This window comes from Kogia breviceps, chromosome 18 (assembly GCF_026419965.1).
Source record: "Kogia breviceps isolate mKogBre1 chromosome 18, mKogBre1 haplotype 1, whole genome shotgun sequence".
Classification (NCBI taxonomy): domain Eukaryota; kingdom Metazoa; phylum Chordata; class Mammalia; order Artiodactyla; family Physeteridae; genus Kogia; species Kogia breviceps.
In genome coordinates, this window is record NC_081327.1 from 44,854,615 (window position 1) to 44,876,617 (window position 22,003).

At 37.8% G+C, this 22,003-nt stretch overlaps 1 protein-coding gene across 1 annotated transcript in view; it reads left to right on the forward strand.

Annotated features, from left to right (window-relative positions):
- The window catches only part of HYDIN (HYDIN axonemal central pair apparatus protein), a 431,864-nt gene that overhangs the window by 175,246 nt on the left and 234,615 nt on the right, over positions 1–22,003 (forward strand). Inside the window, exons 12-13 of the mRNA XM_059043993.2 lie at positions 2,809–2,927; positions 13,880–14,103. Of these exons, the coding sequence (XP_058899976.1) occupies positions 2,809–2,927; positions 13,880–14,103 (343 nt within the window). The remainder of the gene's footprint in view (positions 1–2,808; positions 2,928–13,879; positions 14,104–22,003) is intronic.

Genomic DNA, 22,003 nt, shown 5'->3' on the forward strand with positions numbered 1-22,003 from the left:
CACACACAGAGCAACTAAAAGAATAAAAGAACGAGACAAAATATATTTTTTAAACTTGTTAGAAAGCAAAAGAGAGCTGCCAGGACAGTGAAGGATTTGGGGGCCAAGATCCAGGAGAAGAAAGAAACCAAAACAATCAGATTTGGGGGACCTCTTTATCCTTAGTGACACTGACTTTTTGGGAGATACTGCAGAGGCTGAAAAATTAAGCAGAGTTAGGGAAGAAAACATCGGAGTTCATGAGATGCCCAAGGAGAAAGGGCCCTAGAAATCCCCCATGCTTGAGGGTGGGACCCAGTAAAGTGAGGACTAGAAATAAGACTAGAAATAAGTCCTTATAAGAACTAGAGCTCAGCTTTGGATCATTTTTCAAGCATAGATTTGATTAAGACAGTTCTCCACTGGGGTTCCAAGAGTATTTAATCCCTAATGTTCTAAGGTATCTCTTATATATGAGGAATTAACTTCTATATGTAGGATAGTACTAACTGCACACCCTTCTTGGGAGAATTGAGAAAATAGTCACTCCAGTGATTTGCTGCAGGGCTTAATTCCATCACAGAATCTTAATGCCAATGGTTAGATTAGGTTATCTCGGATCGCTAATATCCCATAGTCACCAGCCAGAACCTGAAAGAAGATAACATCTTAGTGTTTCAAATTAAATCTACAGTTGTTTATATACACTGATCAGCACTCAATCAGAAATAACCAAGTATATGAGGAGGTAACACAGTCTGATAGAACACCAAGATAAACAATAGGAGCAAACCCATAGAGAGCCAGGTGATAGAATTTCCAGACACAGATTTTTTTAAAATGTTCTTACTAAAGATAATATTGAGCAGAGACTTGGAGACTACAAAAAAATCCAATAGGAAGTCTAGCATGGAAAAGTTATGATGACAAATTAAGAGCTCAGTAGATGAATTTAATAGCCTGTTAGGTATACCTAGAGATAGATTTTGTAAACTGGAAATTAGATAAATCAAAGAAAATAGCCACACTAAAGCATATAGGGACAAAATGCAGAAAAGAATGTAAGAACTGAGTGGAATGTGGTAAAAAGCTCATATATATGTGTGTGTGTATATGTATATATACACATATATATATATATATAAAGAAATGGGAGGGCTTCCCTCCCATTTGCAGGGGACAAAGGTTCGTACCCTGGTCTGGGAAGATCCCACATGCCGCAGAGCAATTAGGCCCGTGAGCCATGGCCACTGAGCCTGCGCATCCGGAGCCTGTGCTCCACAACGGGAGAGGCCACAACAGTGAGAGGCCCGCGTACCACCAAAAAAAAAAAAAAAAAAAAAAAAAGAAAGAAAGAAATGGGAAAATTGAGCATAAGCAATATTTGAAGAGATAATGACTAAAAAAGTTTCCAAATTTGATGAAATACATTCATCCACAGATTCACAAACTGCAATAAACCCCAAGAAGGATAAATGCAAACCACACTTGGGAACATTATAGTAAGACTGCTGAAAAATAAAGACAAAAGGAAAATCTTAACGCAGTCAGAGGAAAAGACGTATTATCTCAAATGAGCAATAAGACTATAAACTGAGTTCTCAACAGAAATGGTGGAAGACAAGAAACAATAGAATGGTATCTTCAAAGTGCTTAAAGAAAACAGGAAAATTGATCATAAATGTATTAAAGGATATTAATTACATTGTAATTTGTTGTAATGAAAATTTGGAAGCCACTTAAATATCCAATAAGAAGGACTGGTTAAAAATATTTACTACATCTTTAGGTGATGATACGTAAAAATGTTCCAGATATATTGTTAAGTGAAAAAAAGCAGGCTAAAAATAATTTATAGCATATGCTCTCATTTACATTAACAATTCTTAAATATGATTAAATGTGGAAGGATTGGCACCAAAATGCTAACAGTCGTTATCTTTGGGTGGTGGAATTATGATAAAATTTCTACTTTCCCTTTAATATTTTTATAATGATCACGTATTATCAGATGCAGATACATACTGCATTTTTTTTTTTTTTTTTTTTTGCGGTACGCGGTCCTCTCACTGTTGTGGCCTCTCCCATTGTGGAGCACAGGCTCCGGACGCGCAGGCTCAGTGGCCATGGCTCATGGGCCTAGCTGCTCCGCAGCATGTGAGATCCCCCCAGACCGGGGCATGAATCCGTGTCCCCTGCATCGGCAGGCGGACTCTCAACCACTGTGCCACCAGTGAAACCCATACCCCATTTTAAAAGAGAAACAAAAGCAGTCAGTACTTTAAAGGCTTGTGCTCTGTATTGACCCTGAGTGCATTGTGGCTGTGTAGTGAAGGATACTGTTTAGTGGATTCCGTTTCCTCTGTATGAAAGAAGCTGCAGAGTGAGGGTCAGGTAAGATTCCTAGACTCAGATCCCTTAATGCCCTGGCTCTTCCTAAATCTAGGAAAGATCAGTGTGAACAAGTTCTCTTGGAGCCCCATGGCAGTGCTCATCTTATGGTCATTCTTCTCTGATTTAGAGAAATTATTTTCCTTTATAAAAAGCTTAAGGATACAGTTAAGATTGGGTTAAATTTTTAAAGTTTTTTTTTTCTGCTAAAATGTCAGCCTAGATTGCAATATAAGCTTTCCCCTAAACTTAAGAAACTAACCAGTATTCTTGTTTCTTAAAGATAATCTAAATCTTCAGCATTGGTTAAATTACACTCCCTCAGTCCATTGTAGGAAGTTGTTGCAATAGTCTTGACTGCTTACATTAATGAGAGGTTGTGGGTAATCTGGGGTAATAAAGCCTCACTGGGTAATAAAGTCTGAATTGTTTTTACAGGCCGAGAGATCCGTCTGCCCCTCCGAATCAAAGGGGAAGGAATGGGACCAAAGATTCATTTCAACTTTGAGTTGCTGGATATTGGAAAAGTCTTTGTTGGATCTGTACATTGTTATGAGGTAAGCACTAGAATTGTTCATTGAGACTGAAAAGTACTTGGCTTTTTCTGTTTTATGTGTGTGTTTTTATTGATAGAAAATTTGTGACATCACATTTTTTCCATTACTCATACCTATTCAGACCCCAAATGATCGAACTCCTCCTCCTCCCTCCCAGCCTTGTTGAGGGAAGCAACTTTTTCCATCCTTTTCAGCCTCTCTAGCTTTACAAAAAGCATCAAAGTCATAACTTAATTGGTTTTATCATCATCATTTTGTAAATTGCAAAGGGGGACACCATAAATATATCTCCCCATCTGTTTAATGCTTCTTCCCTGACAGCATAAATCCTACAGATCAGAGGATAGACAACCTTTTACATTTTCCAGAATGTCCTAATGAGGATAGCTGTTTTCACACTTCAGAAGTTTCTCTAATTTAAAATTTTAATTAATTTTCTCTGATTTAAAAACCAATCGTCCTGATTTCTGGAAGAGATCTCCCCGCTTTGTCTTTCCAATTAAATAGAAAATGATTTTTTACATGATGTACCCATGGGTTCATGAGGATCAAAGTTACTTCAGTGTTACTTCATCACTAAATTCATATCCAGGACACTTGTTTACACTATATCAAACTGTAACCATTGAAAGTTTATTGTAGAAAGATTCCTAAATTGTAAGTGTTTATATTTCTTTAGAGGTAACAATAAAAGCATTTATTTAATGAGTGACAAATAGGTGTCAAGTTCCATGCCTTATTATGTGTACATGCCTATGTATGTGTGTGTGATTTCTAACTCTTACAGAACCATGAGCGGTGGGTTTTACTGTACCTGTTTTTACACATGGGAAAGATGAGGCACATAGTGGTTAATTCAGTCAACATCCTAACCTTTCATATATGTTGAGCACATATGCATTAGTTCACTTGGTCCTCACAAAAACCCTATGAAGTGGGCTTCTCTGGTGGCGCAGTGGTTGGGAGTCTGCCTGCTGATGCAGGGAACGTGAGTTCGTGCCCTGTCCGGGAGGATCCCACATGCCGCGGAGTGGCTGGGCCTGTGAGCCATGACTGCTGAGCCTGCGCGTCCGGAGCCTGTGCTCCGCGATGGAAGAGGCCACAGCAGTGAGAGGCCCGCGTACCGCAAAAAAAACCACAAAAAACAACAAAACCCTATGAAGAAGGCACAATGACTATCCCCATTTTATAGCTGAGGAAGCTGGGGCTTAGAGAAGTTTTACTAGTTAAGAAAATGCTACATACTGTGACAAACAAATACAGTAATATATCTATTTTGTTCCTAACATAAAGTCCCAGACAAGCTTGGTCATCAGCAGATGGCTCTCCTCCTGCCAGAGGATCAAGAACTCAGCCTCATTCTGTCTCATGGCTCTCCCACCCCTAACATCTGAGTTGCAAGGTTGTAGTCTCACATGTATCACACTGGCAGTAGGAGAAAGGCATGGAGGGATGCACATGAGAGGTTTTTGTAGGAGGTAGTAATGGAGGTGGCATGTATCGCTTTTGTTCATATCCTATTAGGGTTATAACTGCAAGGGTGGCTGGGAAATGTAGTCTAGCTCTAGGCACAGGAGGAAGAGGATATGGGTTCAGTGAATGGCCAACCTGACTCTGCCACATTTGTTAAGTAACTTGGCAAGGTCACACAGCCTGTAAATGTTAGTGAGCCCCAGGGTACTAGGGCCCTACATTTTGTGGGAAGAGAAAGCCCTTTGCTGGCTTTTCAATCCCTTGGGCTCTCATTATGGGCAAATCTGGTCTACAACCAATTCAGCTCAGCCTAAGCATGGGAGGTAAGTGCCCAGTTGATGTTGAGAGTTTCCTGCAGTGTCATTTGTCCTCACATTCATTAGACTTAACGATGGGCCAAATGGGATGATTTGAAAGTTAAATAGAGATGTTAATGTCATGGAATATACATAAGATGAGATGGAATATGTGTAAGAGCATAACTTAAATTAAGTAATCACTCACGACTAAAAGTGAAAAGTGGCACAGCTACTATGTTGCAGTGTCCTGTATTGCATTCTGAAAAAATGGTCACTTAGGGAGGGGAAAAAAAGGTATAAGAGTTCTTATTAAATTAAATTGTTCTTATTAAATTGATATTCTGCCTGTACTTTATCCAGTGCAAATTTCCCTCACACCTTACAGACTGTGTCTTATGGATGCCACATTGGAAAAGAACCTTTAGTTCCGATGCAGAATTGTTATCGAGTCCAAGCTCACTCTGCTGGCTACACAACAATGCAATAAATTGGGAGACAAGGTGTTGAGGCAAGGAATAGTGACTTTATTCAGAAAGCTGATAGACTGAGAAGATGGCAGACTAGTGTCTGCAAAAAACATCTTATTGGGGTCTGGATGCTGGTTTCTTTTACAGAGCAGAGAAGGGGAGGAGGTGAGGAAGTAAAGTAAAAAGGCCATTAGTTTTGCAAAATATCTCGGAGCTTGGCCAGCATTGGGGAGGGGATGTGTTAATTTCCTCTCTTCTTCAGCCATTCACAGGTGGGCAGGGTCAGATTGTCTCCCTTTGAGCTGAACAAAGGCATTTTAGTTTAACATTCAGGCAGAGGGGCAGGGTGCCCTGAGGTAAGCCATTATGTATGATTATAATAACAAAAGCAATGAAAAGCAAAGGTTAAATAAAAGAAACGGATCCAACATGGAGTCAGATTTTGCTCTTCCCTGTTACAAAATGGATAGGGTTTCTCTGAATGTAATAATAATTTCTTACAAATTTTAACAGAAGTGTGCTTGAGACCATCACTTACCACCCTCCCATAATTGAACAGTAAAGCAAACCACAGCCAGCTAAGTAAGTGTTAAATGAGGTGCTGCATCAGACTGGACAGTTTTGAGACCTGTGCAGTGGCAGAGAAGGACATGGTAAGGTGCCTCTTATGGGAATATTTTGCACTCTCTGCGAATTTAATGCTGATGCCTTATTGCCTCTCTTTCAATTTATTACATTACCTACTTGAAACAAATTTGAGTAACTAGCTATTGCTGTTAGTCATTGCTGAGCTTAGCAGATACATGAAGACTAACCCTCAAGAGTATATGCTATTCCCCAGTGTAATTAGAAGGAAAACAAATGAGAGGTGAAGTTCTACTATAAATTTTCCCCTCTCCAAGGAGTTGGACTGCAAGGGTAAGGGCATTATTAGTAATCACAAGGTGTCAGAATTGTATTGTCAAACAATTTGCTGGATTCCGTATACATAAGTAGTTGCTGCTTTGTCAGGAGGAGAAGAATGAAATGCATGTTCTCGAAAATAGAGGAACTGGCACCTTATAGAGGATCTGGGTAAAACAAGAAAAAAGGCAATACGTGCACCAGCTCAGAGAGAAGAACAAGTGTCCTTCAAGTTACCATTAACACCTTTGAGTTACCTTCAAGTTATCACTAGTGCATATCAGTTGCTTCTTGAAAACAGGTGAATCTTAAACCCATTCTGCTTAACACTGGGGACATAAATAGCAATCACTGTCTTTTATGAGCACTCTTTGCCATGTACTATTCTAAAAGTTGTGCAATTTAATAAATGTCATTTTCACAGCAATCTGAGAAGTTAGTAATACTTACATTTTTTTAAAACATCTTTATTGCAGTATAATTGCTTTACAATGGTGTGTTAGTTTCTGCTTCATAACAAAGTGAATCAGCTGTACATATACATATATCCCCATATCTCCTCCCTCTTGTGTCTCCCTCCCACTCTCCCTATCCCACCCCTCTAGATGGTCACAAAGCACCGAGCTGATCTCCCTGTGCTATGCGGCCGTTCCCACTAGCTATCTATTTTACATTTAGTAGTGTATATATGTCCATGCCACTCTCTCACTTCGTCCCAGCTTACCCTTCCCCGTCCCTGTGTCCTCAAGTCCATTCTCTACATCTGTGTCTTTAATTGCTGTCCTGCCCCTAGGTTCTTAAGAACTTTTTTTTTTTAATTCTACATATATGTGTTAGCATACAGTATTTGTTTTTCTCTTTCTGACTTACTTCTGAACATTCTATTTTTAGTTTTTTAAGGAACCTCCATACTGTTCTCCATAGTGGCCGTATCAATTTACATTACCACCAACAGTGCAAGAGGGTTCCCTTACTGCATACCCTCTACAGCCTTTATTGTTTGTAGATTTTTTGATGATGGCCAGTCTGACTGGTGTGAGGTGATACCTCATTGTAGTTTTGATTTGCATTTCTCTGATGATTAGTGATGTTGAGCATCCTTTCATGTATTTGTTGACAATCTGTATATCTTCTTTGGAGAAATGTCTATTTAGGTCTTCTGCCCATTTTTGGATTGGGTTGTTTGTTTTTTTGATATTGAGCTGCATGAGCTGACTGTAAATTTTGGAGATTAATCCTTTGCCAGTTGCTTCATTTGCAAATATTTTTTCCCATTCTGAGGGTTGTCTTTTCGTCTTGTTTATGGCTTCCTTTGCTGTGCAAAAGCTTTTAAGTTTCATTAGGCCCCATTTGTTTCTTTTTGTTTTTATTTCCATTCCTCTAGGAGTTGGATCAAAAAGGATCTTGCTGTGATTTTTGTCATAGAGTGTTCTGCCGAAGTTTTCCTCTAAGAGTTTTATAGTGTCTCGCCTTACATTTAGGTCTTTCATCCATTTTGAGTTTATTTTTGTGTATGGTGTTAGGGAGTGTTCTAATTTCATTCTTTTACGTGTAGCTGTCCAGTTTTCCCAGCAGCACTTATTGAAGAGGCTGTCTTTTCTCCATTGTATATTCTTGCCTCCTTTATCAAAGATAAGGTGACCATATGTGTGTGGGTTTATCTCTGGGCTATCTATCCTGTTCCATTGATCTATATTTCTGTATTTGTGCCTGTACCATACTGTCTTGATTACTGTAGCTTTGTAGTATAGTCTGAAGTCAGGGAACCTGATTCCTCCAACTCCGTTTTTCTTTCTGAAGATTGCTTTGGCTATTCAGGGTCATTTGTGTTTCCATACAAATTGTGAAATTTTTTGTTCTAGTTCTGTGAAAAATGCCATTGGTAGTTTGATAGGGATTGCATTGAATCTGTAGATGGCTTTGGGTAGTATAGTCATTTTCAGTGTTGATTCTTCCAATCCAAGAACATGGTGTATCTCTCCATCTGTTTCTATCATCTTTAATTTCTTTCATCAGTGTCTTATAGTCTTCTGCATAAAGGTCTTTTGTCTCCTTAGGTAGGTTTATTCCTAGGTATTTTATTCTTTTTGTTGCAGTGGTAAATGCGAGTGTTTCCATAGTTTTTCTTTCAGATTTTTCATCATTGGTGTATAGGAATGCAAGAGATTTCTGTGCATTAATTTTGTATCCTGCTACTTTACCAAATTCATTGATTAGCTCCAGTAGTTTTCTGGTAGCATCTTTAGGATTCTCTATGTATAGTATCATGTCATCTGCAAACAGTAACAGCTTTACTTCTTGTTTTCCAATTTGGATTGCTTTTATTTCTTTTTCTTCTCTGATTGATGTGGCTAAAACTTCCAAAAGTATGTTGAATAATAGTGGTGAGAGTGGGCAACCTTGTCTTGTTCCTGATCTTAGTGGAAATGGTTTCAGTTTTTCACCACTGAGAGCTGTGTTGGCTGTGTGTTTGTCATATATGGCCTTTATTATGTTGAGGTAAGTTCCCTCTATGCCTACTTTGTGGAGGGTTTTTATCTTAAATCAGTGTTGAATTTTGTCGAAAGCTTTTTCTGCATCTATTGAGATGATCATACAGTTTTTATCCTTTAGTTTGTTAATATGGTGTATCACATTGATTGATTTCCATATATTGAAGAATCATTGCATCCTGGGATAAACTCCAGTTGATCATGGTGTATGATCCTTTTAATGTGCTGCTGGATTCCGTTTGCTAGTAGTTTGTTTAGGATTCTTGCATCTGTGTTCATTCAGTGATATTGGCCTGTAGTTTTCTTTCTTTGTGACATCTTTATCTGGTTTTGTTATCAGAGTGATGGTGGCATCGTAGAATGAGTTTGGGAGTGTTCTTCCCCTTGCTATATTTTGGAAGAAGTTGAGATGGATACATGTTAACTCTTCTATAAACGTTTGCTAGAATTCGCCTGTGAAGCCATCTGGTCCTGGGCTTTTGTTTGTTGGAAGATTTTTAATCACAGTCTCAATTTCAGTGCTTGTGTTTGGTCTGTTTATATTTTCTACATCTTCCTGGTTCAGTCTCGGAAGGTTGTGCTTATCTAAGAATTTGTCCATTTCTTCCAAGTTTGTCCATTTTATTGGCATATAGTTGCTTGTAGTAACCTCTCATGATCCTTTGTATTACTGCAGTGTCAGTTGTTGCTTCTCCTTTTTCATTTCTAATTCTGTTGATTTGAGTCTTTTCCCTTTTTTTCTTGATGAGTCTGGTGAAGGTTTATCAATTTTGTTTATCTTCTCAAAGAACCAGCTTTTAGTTTTATTGATCTTTGCTATTATTTCCTTCATTTCTTTTTCATTTATTTCTTATCTGATCTTTATGATTTCTTTCCTTCTGCTAACTTTGGAGTTTTTTTGTTCTTCTTTCTCTAATTGCTTTAGGTGTAAGGTTAGGTTGTTTATTTGAGATGTTGCTTGTTTCTTGAGGTAGGATTGTATTGCTATAGACTTCCCTTTTAGAACTGCTTTTGCTGCATGCCATAGATCTTGGGTCATCGTGTTTTTATTGTCATTTCTTCCTAGGTATTTTTTGATTTCCTCTTTGATTTCTTCAGTGATCTCTTGGTTATTTAGTAGTGTATTTTTTAGCCTCCATGTGTTTGTATTTTTTACAGATTTTTTCCTGTAATTGGTATCTAGTCTCATAGCATTGTGGTCAGAAATGATACTTGATATGATTTCAGTTTTCTTAAATTTACCAAGCCTTGATTTGTGAACCAAGATATGATCTATCCTGGAGAATGTTCCATGAGCACTTGAGAAAAATGTGTATTCTGTTGTTTTTGGATGGAATGTCCTATAAATATCAAGTAAATCCATCTTGTATAATGTATCATTTAAAGCTTGTGTTTCCTTATTTATTTTCAATTTGGATGATCTGTCCATTGTTGAAAGTGGGGTATTAAAGTCCCCTACTATGATTGTGTTACTGTTGATTTCCCCTTTTATGGTTGTTAGCATTTGCCTTATGTATTGAGGTGCTTCTATGTTGGGTGCATAAATATTTACAATTGTTATATCTTCTTGGATTGATCCTTTGAACATTCTGTAGTGTCCTTCTTTGTCTCTTGTAATAGCCTTTATTTTAAAGTCTATTTTGTCTGATATGAGAATTGCTACTCCAGCTTTCTTTTGATTTCCATTTCCATAGAATATCTTTTTCCATCCCTCACTTTCAGTCTGTTTGTGTCCGTAGATCTGAAGTGGGTCTCTTGTAGACAGCATGTATACGGGTCTTGTTTTTGTATCCATTCAGCCAGTATGTCTTTTGGTTGGAGCATTTAATCCTTTTACATTTAAGGTAGTTATTGATATGTATGTTCCTATTACCATTTTCTTAATTGTTTTGGGTTTGTTATTGTGGGTGTTTTCCTTCTCTTGTGTTTCCTGCCTAGAGAAGTTCCTTTAGCATGTGTTGTAAAGCTGGTTTGGTGGTGCTGAATTCTCTTAGCTTTTGCTTGTCTGTAAAGGTTTTAATTTCTCTGTCAAATCTGCATGAGATCTTTGCTGGGTAGAGTAATCTTGGTTGTAGGTTTTTCCCTTTCATCACTTTAAATATGTCTTGCCACTCCCTTCTGGCTTGCAGAGTTTCTGCTGAAAGATCAGCTGTTAACCTTATGGGGATTCCCTTGTATATTATTTGTTGTTTTTCCCTTGCTGCTTTTAATATTTTTTCTTTGTATTTAATTTTTGATAGTTTGATTAATATGTGTCTTGGTGTGTTTCTCCTTGGATTCATCCTGTATGGAACTCTCTGTGCTTCCTGGTCTTGAATGACTAGTTCCTTTTCCATATCAAGGAGGTTTTCAATTATAATCTTTGCAAATGTTTTCTCAGTCCCTTTCTTTTACTCTTCTTCTTCTGGGACCCCTATAATTCGAATGTTGGTGCATTTAATGTTGTCCCAGAGGTCTCTGAGACTGTCTTCAATTCTTTTCATCCTTTTTTCTTTGCTCTGCTCTGTGGTAGTTATTTCCACTATTTTATCTTCCAGGTCACTTATCTGTTCTTCTGACTCAGTTATTCTGCTATTGATTCCTTCTAGAGAATTTTTTATTTCATTTATTGTGTTGTTCATCATTGTTTGTTTGCTCTTTAGTTCTTCTAGGTCCTTGTTAAACGTTTCTTGTATTTCCTCCATTCTATTTCCAAGATTTTGGATCATCTTTCCTATCATTACTCTGAATCCTTTTTCTGGTAGACTGCCTATTTCCTCTTCATTTGTTTGGTCTCGTGGGTTTTTACCTTGCTCCTTCATCTGCAGTGTGTTTCTCTGTCTTCTCATTTTGCTTAACTTACTGTGTTTGGCGTCTCCTTTTTGCAGGCTGCAGGTTCGTAGTTTCTGTTGTTTTTCGTGTTTGCCCCCAGTGGCTAACGTTGGTTCAGTGGGTCATGTAGGCTTCCTGGTGGAGGCGACTGGTGCTGCATTCTGGTTAATGAGTCTGGAGCTTGTCTTTTTGGTGGGCAGGACCATGTCCAGTGGTTTGTTTCGGGGTGTCTGTGCCCTTATTATGATTTTAGGCAGCCTCTCTGCTAATGGGTGGGGTTGTGTTCCTGCCTTGCTACTTGTTTGGCATAGGTTTTCCAGCACTGTAGCTTTCTGGTCGTTGAGTGGAGCTGGGTCTTAGCATTGAGATGGAGATCTCTGGAAGAGCTTTTGCTGTTTGATATTATGTGGAGCCGGGAGGTGTCTGGTGGACCAGTGTCCTGAACTCGGCTAGCCCATCTTAGAGGCACAGGCCTGACACCCAGCCAGAGCACCAAGACCCTGTCAGCTACACGGCGAACAAGATGCACTGTGGTGCTTGGCGCCAGGCGGCAACTATGGCTGCTACCCGGGTTCCCTGGTTTTTCAGTAATACTTACATTTTACAGATGGGGAAATGGGCACAGAGAAGCCAAGCAGGTTCTGCAAGGTCACACAGCTAGTCAACTCAGTGGAAAAGCTGGGATTTGAACCCAGGCATTTGGCTTCTGAGACCTTGGTCATAATCACTTTTCTACATGGTCTTTTTAAAAGGAATAAAGGATGAAGCATAAGTCCTATGACCAGGGAACATAGGATGAGGGAGATGGGAAATAAATATAAAAAGATGAACAACATAGCAAGTAACACTTAGTTATATACCTCTTTTGGTACATCATCCATCTTCTCTTGGCAGGAGTGGTTGTCTTCCTTTGCAAGAGCCCCTGACTGTACGCTACTTATGCTCTTGATTCCTTCTTCTCTGCTCCTGAGGAGGCACCCTGATCTAGTGGACCCCCTACATCCACCCAGACCCTATTACCTTGGTTACCTAGTCCCCTTTTCTTATAACAAAAACAAACATCTAGGCTGCGCCTTAAGTGTGCATTATCTCATTTAATAGTATAAATAGACTAGGTCTCACCTACCATACCTTCCTGCAGCTTTGCCACCCCCATTTTCTCTTTTTTACCACTAATCTTCTCAAAACAGGAATCTAGAATAGTCAACCACTATTTCCTCTGCACCTACTCACTCCCTAAACATTTGTACTCTGGATTCTACAATCACACTCTTCTGAAATTACTTTCTTCTTCAAGGGCAGGGATGGCCTCTAATTAAAAATAAAAAATCTATAGAATTTTCTCGAAGCTTATTCTCCTTAACCTCTATCCCCATTCAACCCCTTTTGGAAGTTCTCTCTTGGCTTTCTTGGTTCCTGCCATGCCCCCCATACTTTTCTGAATCTTTCTTCATCATCTCCTCTTTTTTTCCTCCAGTGCCTTGATGTAGGCTGAAGGCACTTTCTAAGTAGAGAGAGTGACTGTTCACCCATTCAGGTGTAAGCATTGGCAAGGAATAGAGATTGTGTTCTAGAAGGCGAGGAATAGGACTGTGTGGCTCTAGTACAAGTTCACGGATGGACTTGTGGCAAGTGACAGTGGGAATGGTAGATGGAGCCAGCTGTGGAGGCCTCTGAGAGCCAGGTATGAGCTTGTGCAATCAAATATGGGCAATGACTTGGTTCCAGAGCATTAGTATATAGGAATAAAACTTTTCTGTATGGGACTTCCCTGGCGGTCCAGTGGTTAAGACTCCATGCTTCCACTGTTGGGGGGACAGGTTCCATCCCTGGTCAGGGGATTACGATGCCTGACACAGCACTGTGCAGCCAAAAAAACAAAAACAAAAACCAGACAAATGAACAAAAAGCTTTCCTGTAGTAAAACAGTGGCTTACATAAGCATCCCAGAACAGTTATCCATCCGTTACAGTTTGAGATGAAAATATCACAATAGGATGAAATCTAATGGTACAACAAAGAGAATCCTTGCAATCTGGAATCCACAATAATAGCTTGTTCTACATTCTTCAAGCTACATTATAAACATAGGCTTAGGTAGTTCTTGATCCTCTATTCTAACTTGCTTTTTATTTTTCAGCATGCCACTTAATCCCAGCCTTCTCATGTGTGCAAGAGAAAGACCTACCTTCCCTTGGTTACTTCAGAGTTAGAATTTTAAAAAAAGGTCTTTTAAGGTTCTTCTTCAATAGATGTGATTATGATCAATCTTTATAGCATGAATATAATGCATATGACTAACTCTATTTTAAAGAGGAGATAAAAACACAAAATTACTTTCTGGCTTGGGATTCCTGTCTTCAAACATTCAAGATAGAAGACTGCTTATTTTTCCCCTGGAGTTTTTCTCTGGTTCTACTTCCTGCAGCTTTTTCTGTGTTGGTGTTTATATGAAAATAAATCAGAGGCCCATTGCCGACCTTTTCATTCTTGTCTTTTTGATATAGGCAGTACTATCCAACAAAGGCAGCATTGATGCCCTCTTCAACATGATCCCTCCAACTTCGGCTGTGGGGACCTGCTTTGTTTTCAGTCCCAAGGAAGGCATCATCAAACCAAGTGGAGTCCAGGCTGTCCAGATCTCCTTCAGTTCTTCCATCCTGGGACACTTTGAAGAAGAGTTCCTGGTCAATGTTAATGGATCACCAGAGCCTGTGAAATTGACCATTATGTAAGTTACTTCTACAGGTAATGTGGAAACTGAAGTTTTTACCTAATGCTTTCTTAAACTTCAAAACTAGAGCACTTTACACATTAATGGAGAATTACTAGGTTACCAAAATATTTATTTATTTTTTGTTAACAATATTGCTACCTGTCTGAAAGTAGCAACAATTTGATTCCCTACTGTTTACTTTTAAAAATCCAGGCACAGAAGTAAAATGTAAAAATAAAATCCTTTCATAAACTTACTTTAAAAAACCAAAACTAGATCATGTCTTGAATGTCCATAACTGTCTTTGTTGATATGAGCACATCAACATACTGGGGTGTTTTAAATTTCCACCAGTGTTTCTCTAGTGAACATGTTTAACTTATTACTGTAGTATGGATGCAGATGGTATTTTGGAATCTAGTTTTTCTGTAAGCTCTAACCTTATAAAATAAGAACTTAAACACTATATTAGTTTCTACTTACTCTCTGTTTTAGTATGTTTAGGGGAAGTAGGTTATTAACACCTGGATAAAATCATCTCCTATAATTAAGCTCTGTTATCACAGTTTCTCTAAACCTGCATCTCTTGTTTTTATTTTAAGGAAATTCTTTAAGTGCTCTTAACCTTTAATGCCTCCAGGAATTATAAAAGTCTACTTACAGTGTCAGTCAGTCAAGGCTAGACACTTGCAGCTTTTGTGCTAGACGTCTTTCGATGGCTTCTCTAGCTGCTTTGTTTGTCCTCAGGTTGTAAAAAGTTCTCTGTGACCAGCCCATTGGGAAGATCTATAACTTTAGTTCCTGGTGCTTAAAAAGATCATATCTTCAGAATAGATTGCAGATTCTATTTAGATTCTCACAGCAACAGGTTGTTAATTACCATGGTAGTCTCTCTTATTATGGTTCAGTAGCTTAGCAGGACCTCACTCCATCTACACCTGAGGTCTCCCTTGTGGCCTGGAGATAACATAGAAAAGAGGCAGACATATTTCCTAGGCCTGAAGGGTCCTGGGAAAACTTAATGATCTTGTGATATCTACTGGAAATTTAGAATCTTAAGATTGACTCCAAGGCGACTACCATTTCTTCTCATTTCTTCCATCTAAGTATCTCTGATCTAGGGTGAATTACATCCTCCCAAAATTCATATGTTGAAGTCCTAACACTCAGTGCTTCAGAATGTGACTGCATTTGGAGATAAGACTTTTAAAGAAGTAATTAGATAAAATGAGGTCATATGGGTGGGCCCTAATCTAATAAGAATGGTGTCCTGGTAAGAAGAGGACATTAGGACAGATACACAAAGAGGAAAAGCCTGTGGGAAGACATGGGGAGAAGGTACCCATCTACAGGCTAAGGAGGGAGTTCCTCAGAAGAAGCCAACCCTGCCAACACATTGATCTTCGATTTCCAGCCTACAGAACTGTGAGGAAATAAATTCCTGTTGTTTAAGGCACCGAGTCTCTAATACTTTATGACAGTCCTAGCAAATGAATACAACCCCTAACAAGTAAGGAGAGTGAGTGCATATGCCTCAGGTGTTCTGTGGCATGGCTAAGACAGCCTACCACAGTCATAAACTCTTTAAAAAGATCTCAAGACTTATCTGAAACATTCACAATGCATTACATTCTTTTCCATAATGCATCTGTGTTTGTGCTAAAAGAAAAAAATTGGAGTAGCTTTCCAGATATTTGAATAACATTGACTCTTAAGAAGATGTATCATGCTTATCCTGGCCCAAGGTTTACCTCCTTCAGGGATGTGCAGAATATGAGAAGAACAGGAGTACTTTTTCACATTATATAAACTTTAACCCACCTCCCACCTCCATAACAATTCACATCTCATGACAAACAGTGGAGGTAGTTACCTGGAGAAGCAGGAAGAACTTGCAAGTGCAACCGTGTCTATCATTCAGAGATCATCTGGCTCCTTAGCCCCCTTGTTAAGTTCCAGAAGATCAGGTCTTGAAAGCCCCCAACTGAATCAAGGCTTTCTGACTTCTTGGCACCAGGAAATATTGTTCAGAATCATGAGTACCCTCCGCAACATCCAGCATCATAGACAGGCCTCCATACAAAAGTGGGAAAGATAAGAATCTTAAAACTCTGCTCTTACAAACATTTAAGATAAAAGGAAAATAGTCCTATCTATAGGCAAGAAAGAATAGGATGGTAAAGGACCATGATTTTACTTTTCATGCACACAAAGAAAAATCAAACTGCTGGCTGAGACAGGCTAACTGTCCTTCAAGTTGGATAAAAAAGCCCATCCCAATTTCATCCAGTCATTCCACATTTTAAATTTAGCCTAATAATTAATATTGTATCTAACTATCAACATGCACGCATTGCTACTCTATTTAGAAAAAAAACATGTATTTTGGATATTTGTTTAATAAACTCTTAATGAGCACCTCCTACCTGCAAGGTTGTATATTAGGTGCAGTAACTGGTGAATTTGGGTTTGGTAAACATTCCTGTTGCATGAATCCTATTTTCTTACCCTGTGACTCTGAATTATTTATCTAAATTCAGGATGTGATTGCCCATTTCCTAAATTATTTCCTAAACTAACTAAAAATATAGTAAAAGAGATGACAAGGGAATTAAAAGGCTATACTAGAAAATATCCATTTAATTCAAAGGAAGGCAATAGTGAAAGAATAGAGGAACTGAGAAAACATTAAGACATGTAGAGGGCTTCCCTGGTGGCACAGTGGTTGAGTCCGTCTGCCGATGCAGGGGACACGGGTTCATGCCCTGGTTTGTGAAGATCCCACATGCCGCGGAGCGGCTGGGCCCGTGAGCCATGGCCGCTGAGCCTGCGCGTCCGGAGCCTGTGCTCTGCAACGGGAGAGGCCATGGCAGTGAGAGGCCCACGTACTGCAAAAAAAAAAAAAAAAAAAAAGAAAAAAAGACATGTAGAAAACAGATAGAGAAAAGGAAGAAGGAATCCTAACTCATCATTAGTTATATTAACTGTAAATGTATTTAACACTTAAATTAAAAGGCAGAGATTAGCAGAATAGACTTTAAAATCATACATACAAAATATGATCCAACTATATGCTGTCTACAAGAGACGCACTTTAGATCTGAAAGTATGAATAGGTTCAGACTTTTTAAACGGATGGAAAAAGATACCCTGCAAACACTAACCAAAAGAAAGCTGGAGTGGCTATACCAATATCTAAATAAACTTTAGAACAAAAATTGTTACAAAGGCAAAGAAGAACATTTTACAATAATAGTCCATCAAGAAGATATAACAATTATAAACATCAATGCACTTAACAGAAGAGCCCCAAAATACATGAAGCAAAAGCTGACAGAACTGAAGCGAGAAATAGGTAATTGAACAGTAGTAGTTGGAGATGTCGCTACCCTACTTTCAATAATGGATAAAACAACTAGGCAGAACATCATAAAGGAAATAGAAGAGCTGAACAATACCATAAGCCAACTGGACCTAACAGATACCTGTAGAACCCAATAAGTGCACTTGGAACATTTTCCAGAATACACCATGTGTTAAGCCATAAAACAAGTCTCAATAAGTTTTAAATAATTTGAATCACAGTGTGTTCTTCAACTAGAAAGAAATGAATGAAAAATCAAAACTAGAAGGAAATCTGGAGAATTTACAAATATGTGGAAATTAAAAAACACTCCTAAATTACCAATAGGTTAAAGAAGAAATTACAACAGAAATTTTAAAATACTTTGAGATAAATGAAAACAAGACACAATATACCAAAACTTATGAGATGTGGTAAAAGTAGCACTTAGAGGGAAACTGATAGCTGTAAGTGCGTATATTTAAAAAGAAGAAAGATTTCAGATCAATAACCTAAATTGCTGCCTTAAGAAACTTGAAAAAGAAGAGCTAACTAAATCCAAAGCAAGCACAAGAAAGGAAATAACAAAGATTAGAGTGGAAATTAATGAACTAAAGAAAAACAATAGAGAAAATTAATAAAACTGAAAGTTGTTTCTGCTCAACATTGTACTGGAGGTTCTATTCAAGGCACTTAGGCAAGAAAGAGAAATAAAAGGCATTCAGGTTGGAAAGGAAGAAGTAAAACTATCTCTCTTTGCAGATGACATGATATTATATATAGAATCTCCTAAGGAATCCACCAAAAAACTATAGAGCTAACGAATGAGTTCAGAAAAATTGCAGGATATAGAATCAGTGTACAAAAATCAATTGTATTTCTAGACAGCAGCAATGAAAATTCAAAAATGAAATTAAGAAAATTCCATTTACAATAGGTTCAAAAAAATGATGAAGTTGGGAATAAATTTAACAAAAAAAGTATAAGACTTGTACATTGAAAACTACAGAACATCATTGAAAAGAATTTAAAGGAAGACCTAAATAAGTGAAAAGACATCTGTTTTCATGGATTGGAAGACTTAATATTAGATGGCAATATTTCCCAAAATGATGTATAGATTCAACATGATTCTGTCAGAATTTCAGATGCCCTTTCTGCGGTATTTGACGAGCTGATACTAAACTTTATATGGAAATGCAAGAAACCCAGAATAGCCAAAACAATTTTTAAAAATAAGAACAAATTTGGAGGACTTACACTTCCCAGTTCAAAACTTACTATAGTTTTGCTACAGTTATCAAGAATGTGTTGTACTGGCATAAAGATAGACATATAGATCAATGGCATAGAATTGAGAGTCCAAAAATAAATTTACACAGTTATGGTCAATTTATTTTTATCAAGAGTATCAAGACAATTCAATGGGAAAAAGGGTAGTTTTTTCAACCAGTGTTGCTGGAACAACTGGATATCCACATGCAAAAGGATAAAGTTGGACCCCCCCCCAAACCTCAGACCATATACAAAATTAACATAATATGAGCCAAAGACCCAAATGTAACAACTAAAACTATACAGCTGTTTAAATAAAACATAAGTGCAAATATGCATGACACCTAAGTATGAGCAATCAAAGAAAAAATAAATAAATTAGACTGCATCAAAATTTTAAAATTTTGTGCCTTAAGGGATACTATTAAGAAAGTGAAACAACAAACCCCAATATGGGAGAAAGTATTTGTAAATCATATCTCTAAAAAGGGACTTATATCTAAGATACATAGAGAACATTTACACTCAGTAATAAAAAGACAACCTATCAAAAATTGGACAAGCCATCTGAGCAGACATTTTCTCTAAAGAAGATATACAAATGATTAATAACAGATGAAAAGACTCTCAACGTCATTAATCATCAGGGAGATGCAAATCGAAACCATAATGAGATACAATTTCACACCCACGTGGATGGCTATAATTTAAAAAATGGAAAATAAGTGTTGCAGATAATGTAGAGAAATCAGAACCTTCATACACTGATGATGGAAATGTAAAATATACAGCCACTTTGGAAAACAGTCTGACAGGTTTTCTCAAGTAAACGTTGAGTTACCATATGGCCCAGCAATTCCATTCCTAGATACATATCCAAGAAAAATGAAAATATAAATCCATACAAAAACTTGTACATGAATGTTTATTACAGCATTATTCATAATAGCCAAAAAATCCAAGTGTCTACCAACTGATGAATGGATAAACAAAATGTGGTCTATACACACAATGGAATGTTATTAAGACCATAAAAAGGAATGAAAAAAGAAAGAAAGGATGTACATGCTACAACATGGTACATTGAATGAACCTTGGAAATGCTATGACAAGTGAAAGAAGCCAGTCACAAAAGACCATATATTGTATGATTCCATTTTTGTGCAATGTCCAGAGAGAGTAAATCTGTGTATGGATAGGAAGTAGATTAGTGGTTGCTTAGGGCCAGAGGTGGAGGTGGGAGATAGAGGGTGATAGTTAAAGCGTATGGGGTTTCTTTCTGAGTTGACGGGAATGTTCTAAAGTTAACCCAGGTTGTGGTTGCACATATATGTGAATACTACACAAAAAAACCATTGACTTATACACTTTAAATGGGTGAATTGTATAGCATGTGAATTATATTTCAATGAGGCTGTTATTTTTTTTAATTTCCGGGAACCTGTAATTCATTCATTTCATGGGTGAATTTTTTAAACCTCTGATTTCTTCTCCTAAAGATCCCAAACTAGTAATGCATGTCACTAGCAATGTCTGAATAGGTTAGGGTCTACTTGGTTTTTCCACTGTGAATAATAGGGTTTAGGAATCTCCTAGGAACTTACAAGTAAACTTGGACTAGTTAATACTCCAGGTGCTCTGTGGAGGTCAAGTCTCTTGTTTTATCCTCTGCACCTTACCATTCATACCACTCCCATGCCACTTTCTTATTTTGGATGTTCATTCCTTGTTTCTTTCAAAGGAAAGGAAAGTCTGACTGTGGAAAGAATGCTTATGTTCATCCTAAAACTAATCACCAATTGCTAAGAGAAATATTCTTGTCTAAATTGCATTTGTCCAAAGTGTTCTAGCACTGAAAACCACAAACAATAATTTTGAAAACTTGGCAAATATCTAGTGTCACAAATAAATGTCTAATGATAAAGGGTGAAATACATGTATAATTTATTATTTATTTCCAGCTCCACACAGTAATACTGATTTTACTTACGACTTTGCCAGGAACTCTTTCTTTGGCCTTATGGTCCGAGAAGTCTCTATAAAGTTAATATTGTGGATTCTGTAATTTTTTTTCTTATTCTTTTATTGTTGGGTAATCTTCTTTCCTTAGTACCACATAATTTTGGCTAGTATGCCTTGAAAGATCAGAACAGTTGCTGTTTCTATTGATTTCTCCAGATGCGTGACACAGTATTTTAAGTGGTTGGATAAACAGCACTGTAAAGTTAATGTGATTTTTTAAATTACCCATGAACAGTTTTGTTCCCTCCTATTTTTACATATGTGACTTTATACAGTTTAACTGTAGCATCTTTCGCATTCAACCCGTTTCACATAACATCATAATTCAATCACTCTCCTAGTCTTTAAAATTCTAATTTTAACAGACCATTGCATTGATGGAGGGCACCATCTTGGCAGAGACTGTCCTGATGTTCAGGATCCCTGTTTGAATGAATGTGACAATATCTAAGTCCAGTTGGTATTCAGCTGCAGTTCCCCTAGTTACACGTGCCTTTGAACAAATGTGATTTAACTCTGGTTTTTTCCTACTTCTACACTGATTAAATGACTGCTTTGTGCAGTTTTGTGATCTTTCTTGTTTCTTTAGGCTTTTGTGCATTTCAGACACTTTTGATCTATTTGTTACTTTGGCCCTGCCAAAACTCCTTTTACAAGTCAAGTATCTAATCTGTAGGCTCCTTTGACTAATCTCAGCTGGATCCTAATTCCTTGCTAAGTACCAGCTGCTCCTTTTGAAAACCAGTTTGGATCATTAGCATGAAATAGAATAGATGGTCCTGGGAAAGGCTTTTAGAATTGAAACTTGCTGCATTGAGTCTTTGTTGTCATCTCTCCTCCCTGGCTTTCAACAGGCTCTCACCACATGATAATCAGATCTCTAGCAGCCGGAAGGATCACTAGGGCACCAAGTGCATGCAGCATGGAGTGACACACCTACATCACCAACATCAGGATCTGGGTGAACTGGAGACTCATACTTAGTGGGGTTTCTGGTATTTGTGTGTCTGTAACTTTTAAAAGCTTGGCACATAGATGGGGAATTATTTCAGTTCTTACCTTTGGTCTAGAGATTTTAGGGACATGGACCATGGAGAAAGACAAGAATAAACAAATAGCTGATATATTGGTTTTCTATTGCTGTTGTAATAAATTACCACAAACATAGTAGCTTAAAACAATACAGATTTATTATTTTACAGTTCTATAGATCTAAAGTCCAACACAGGCCTTACTGCGCTAAAATCAAGGTGTTGGCCAGGGCTGTGTTTCTTT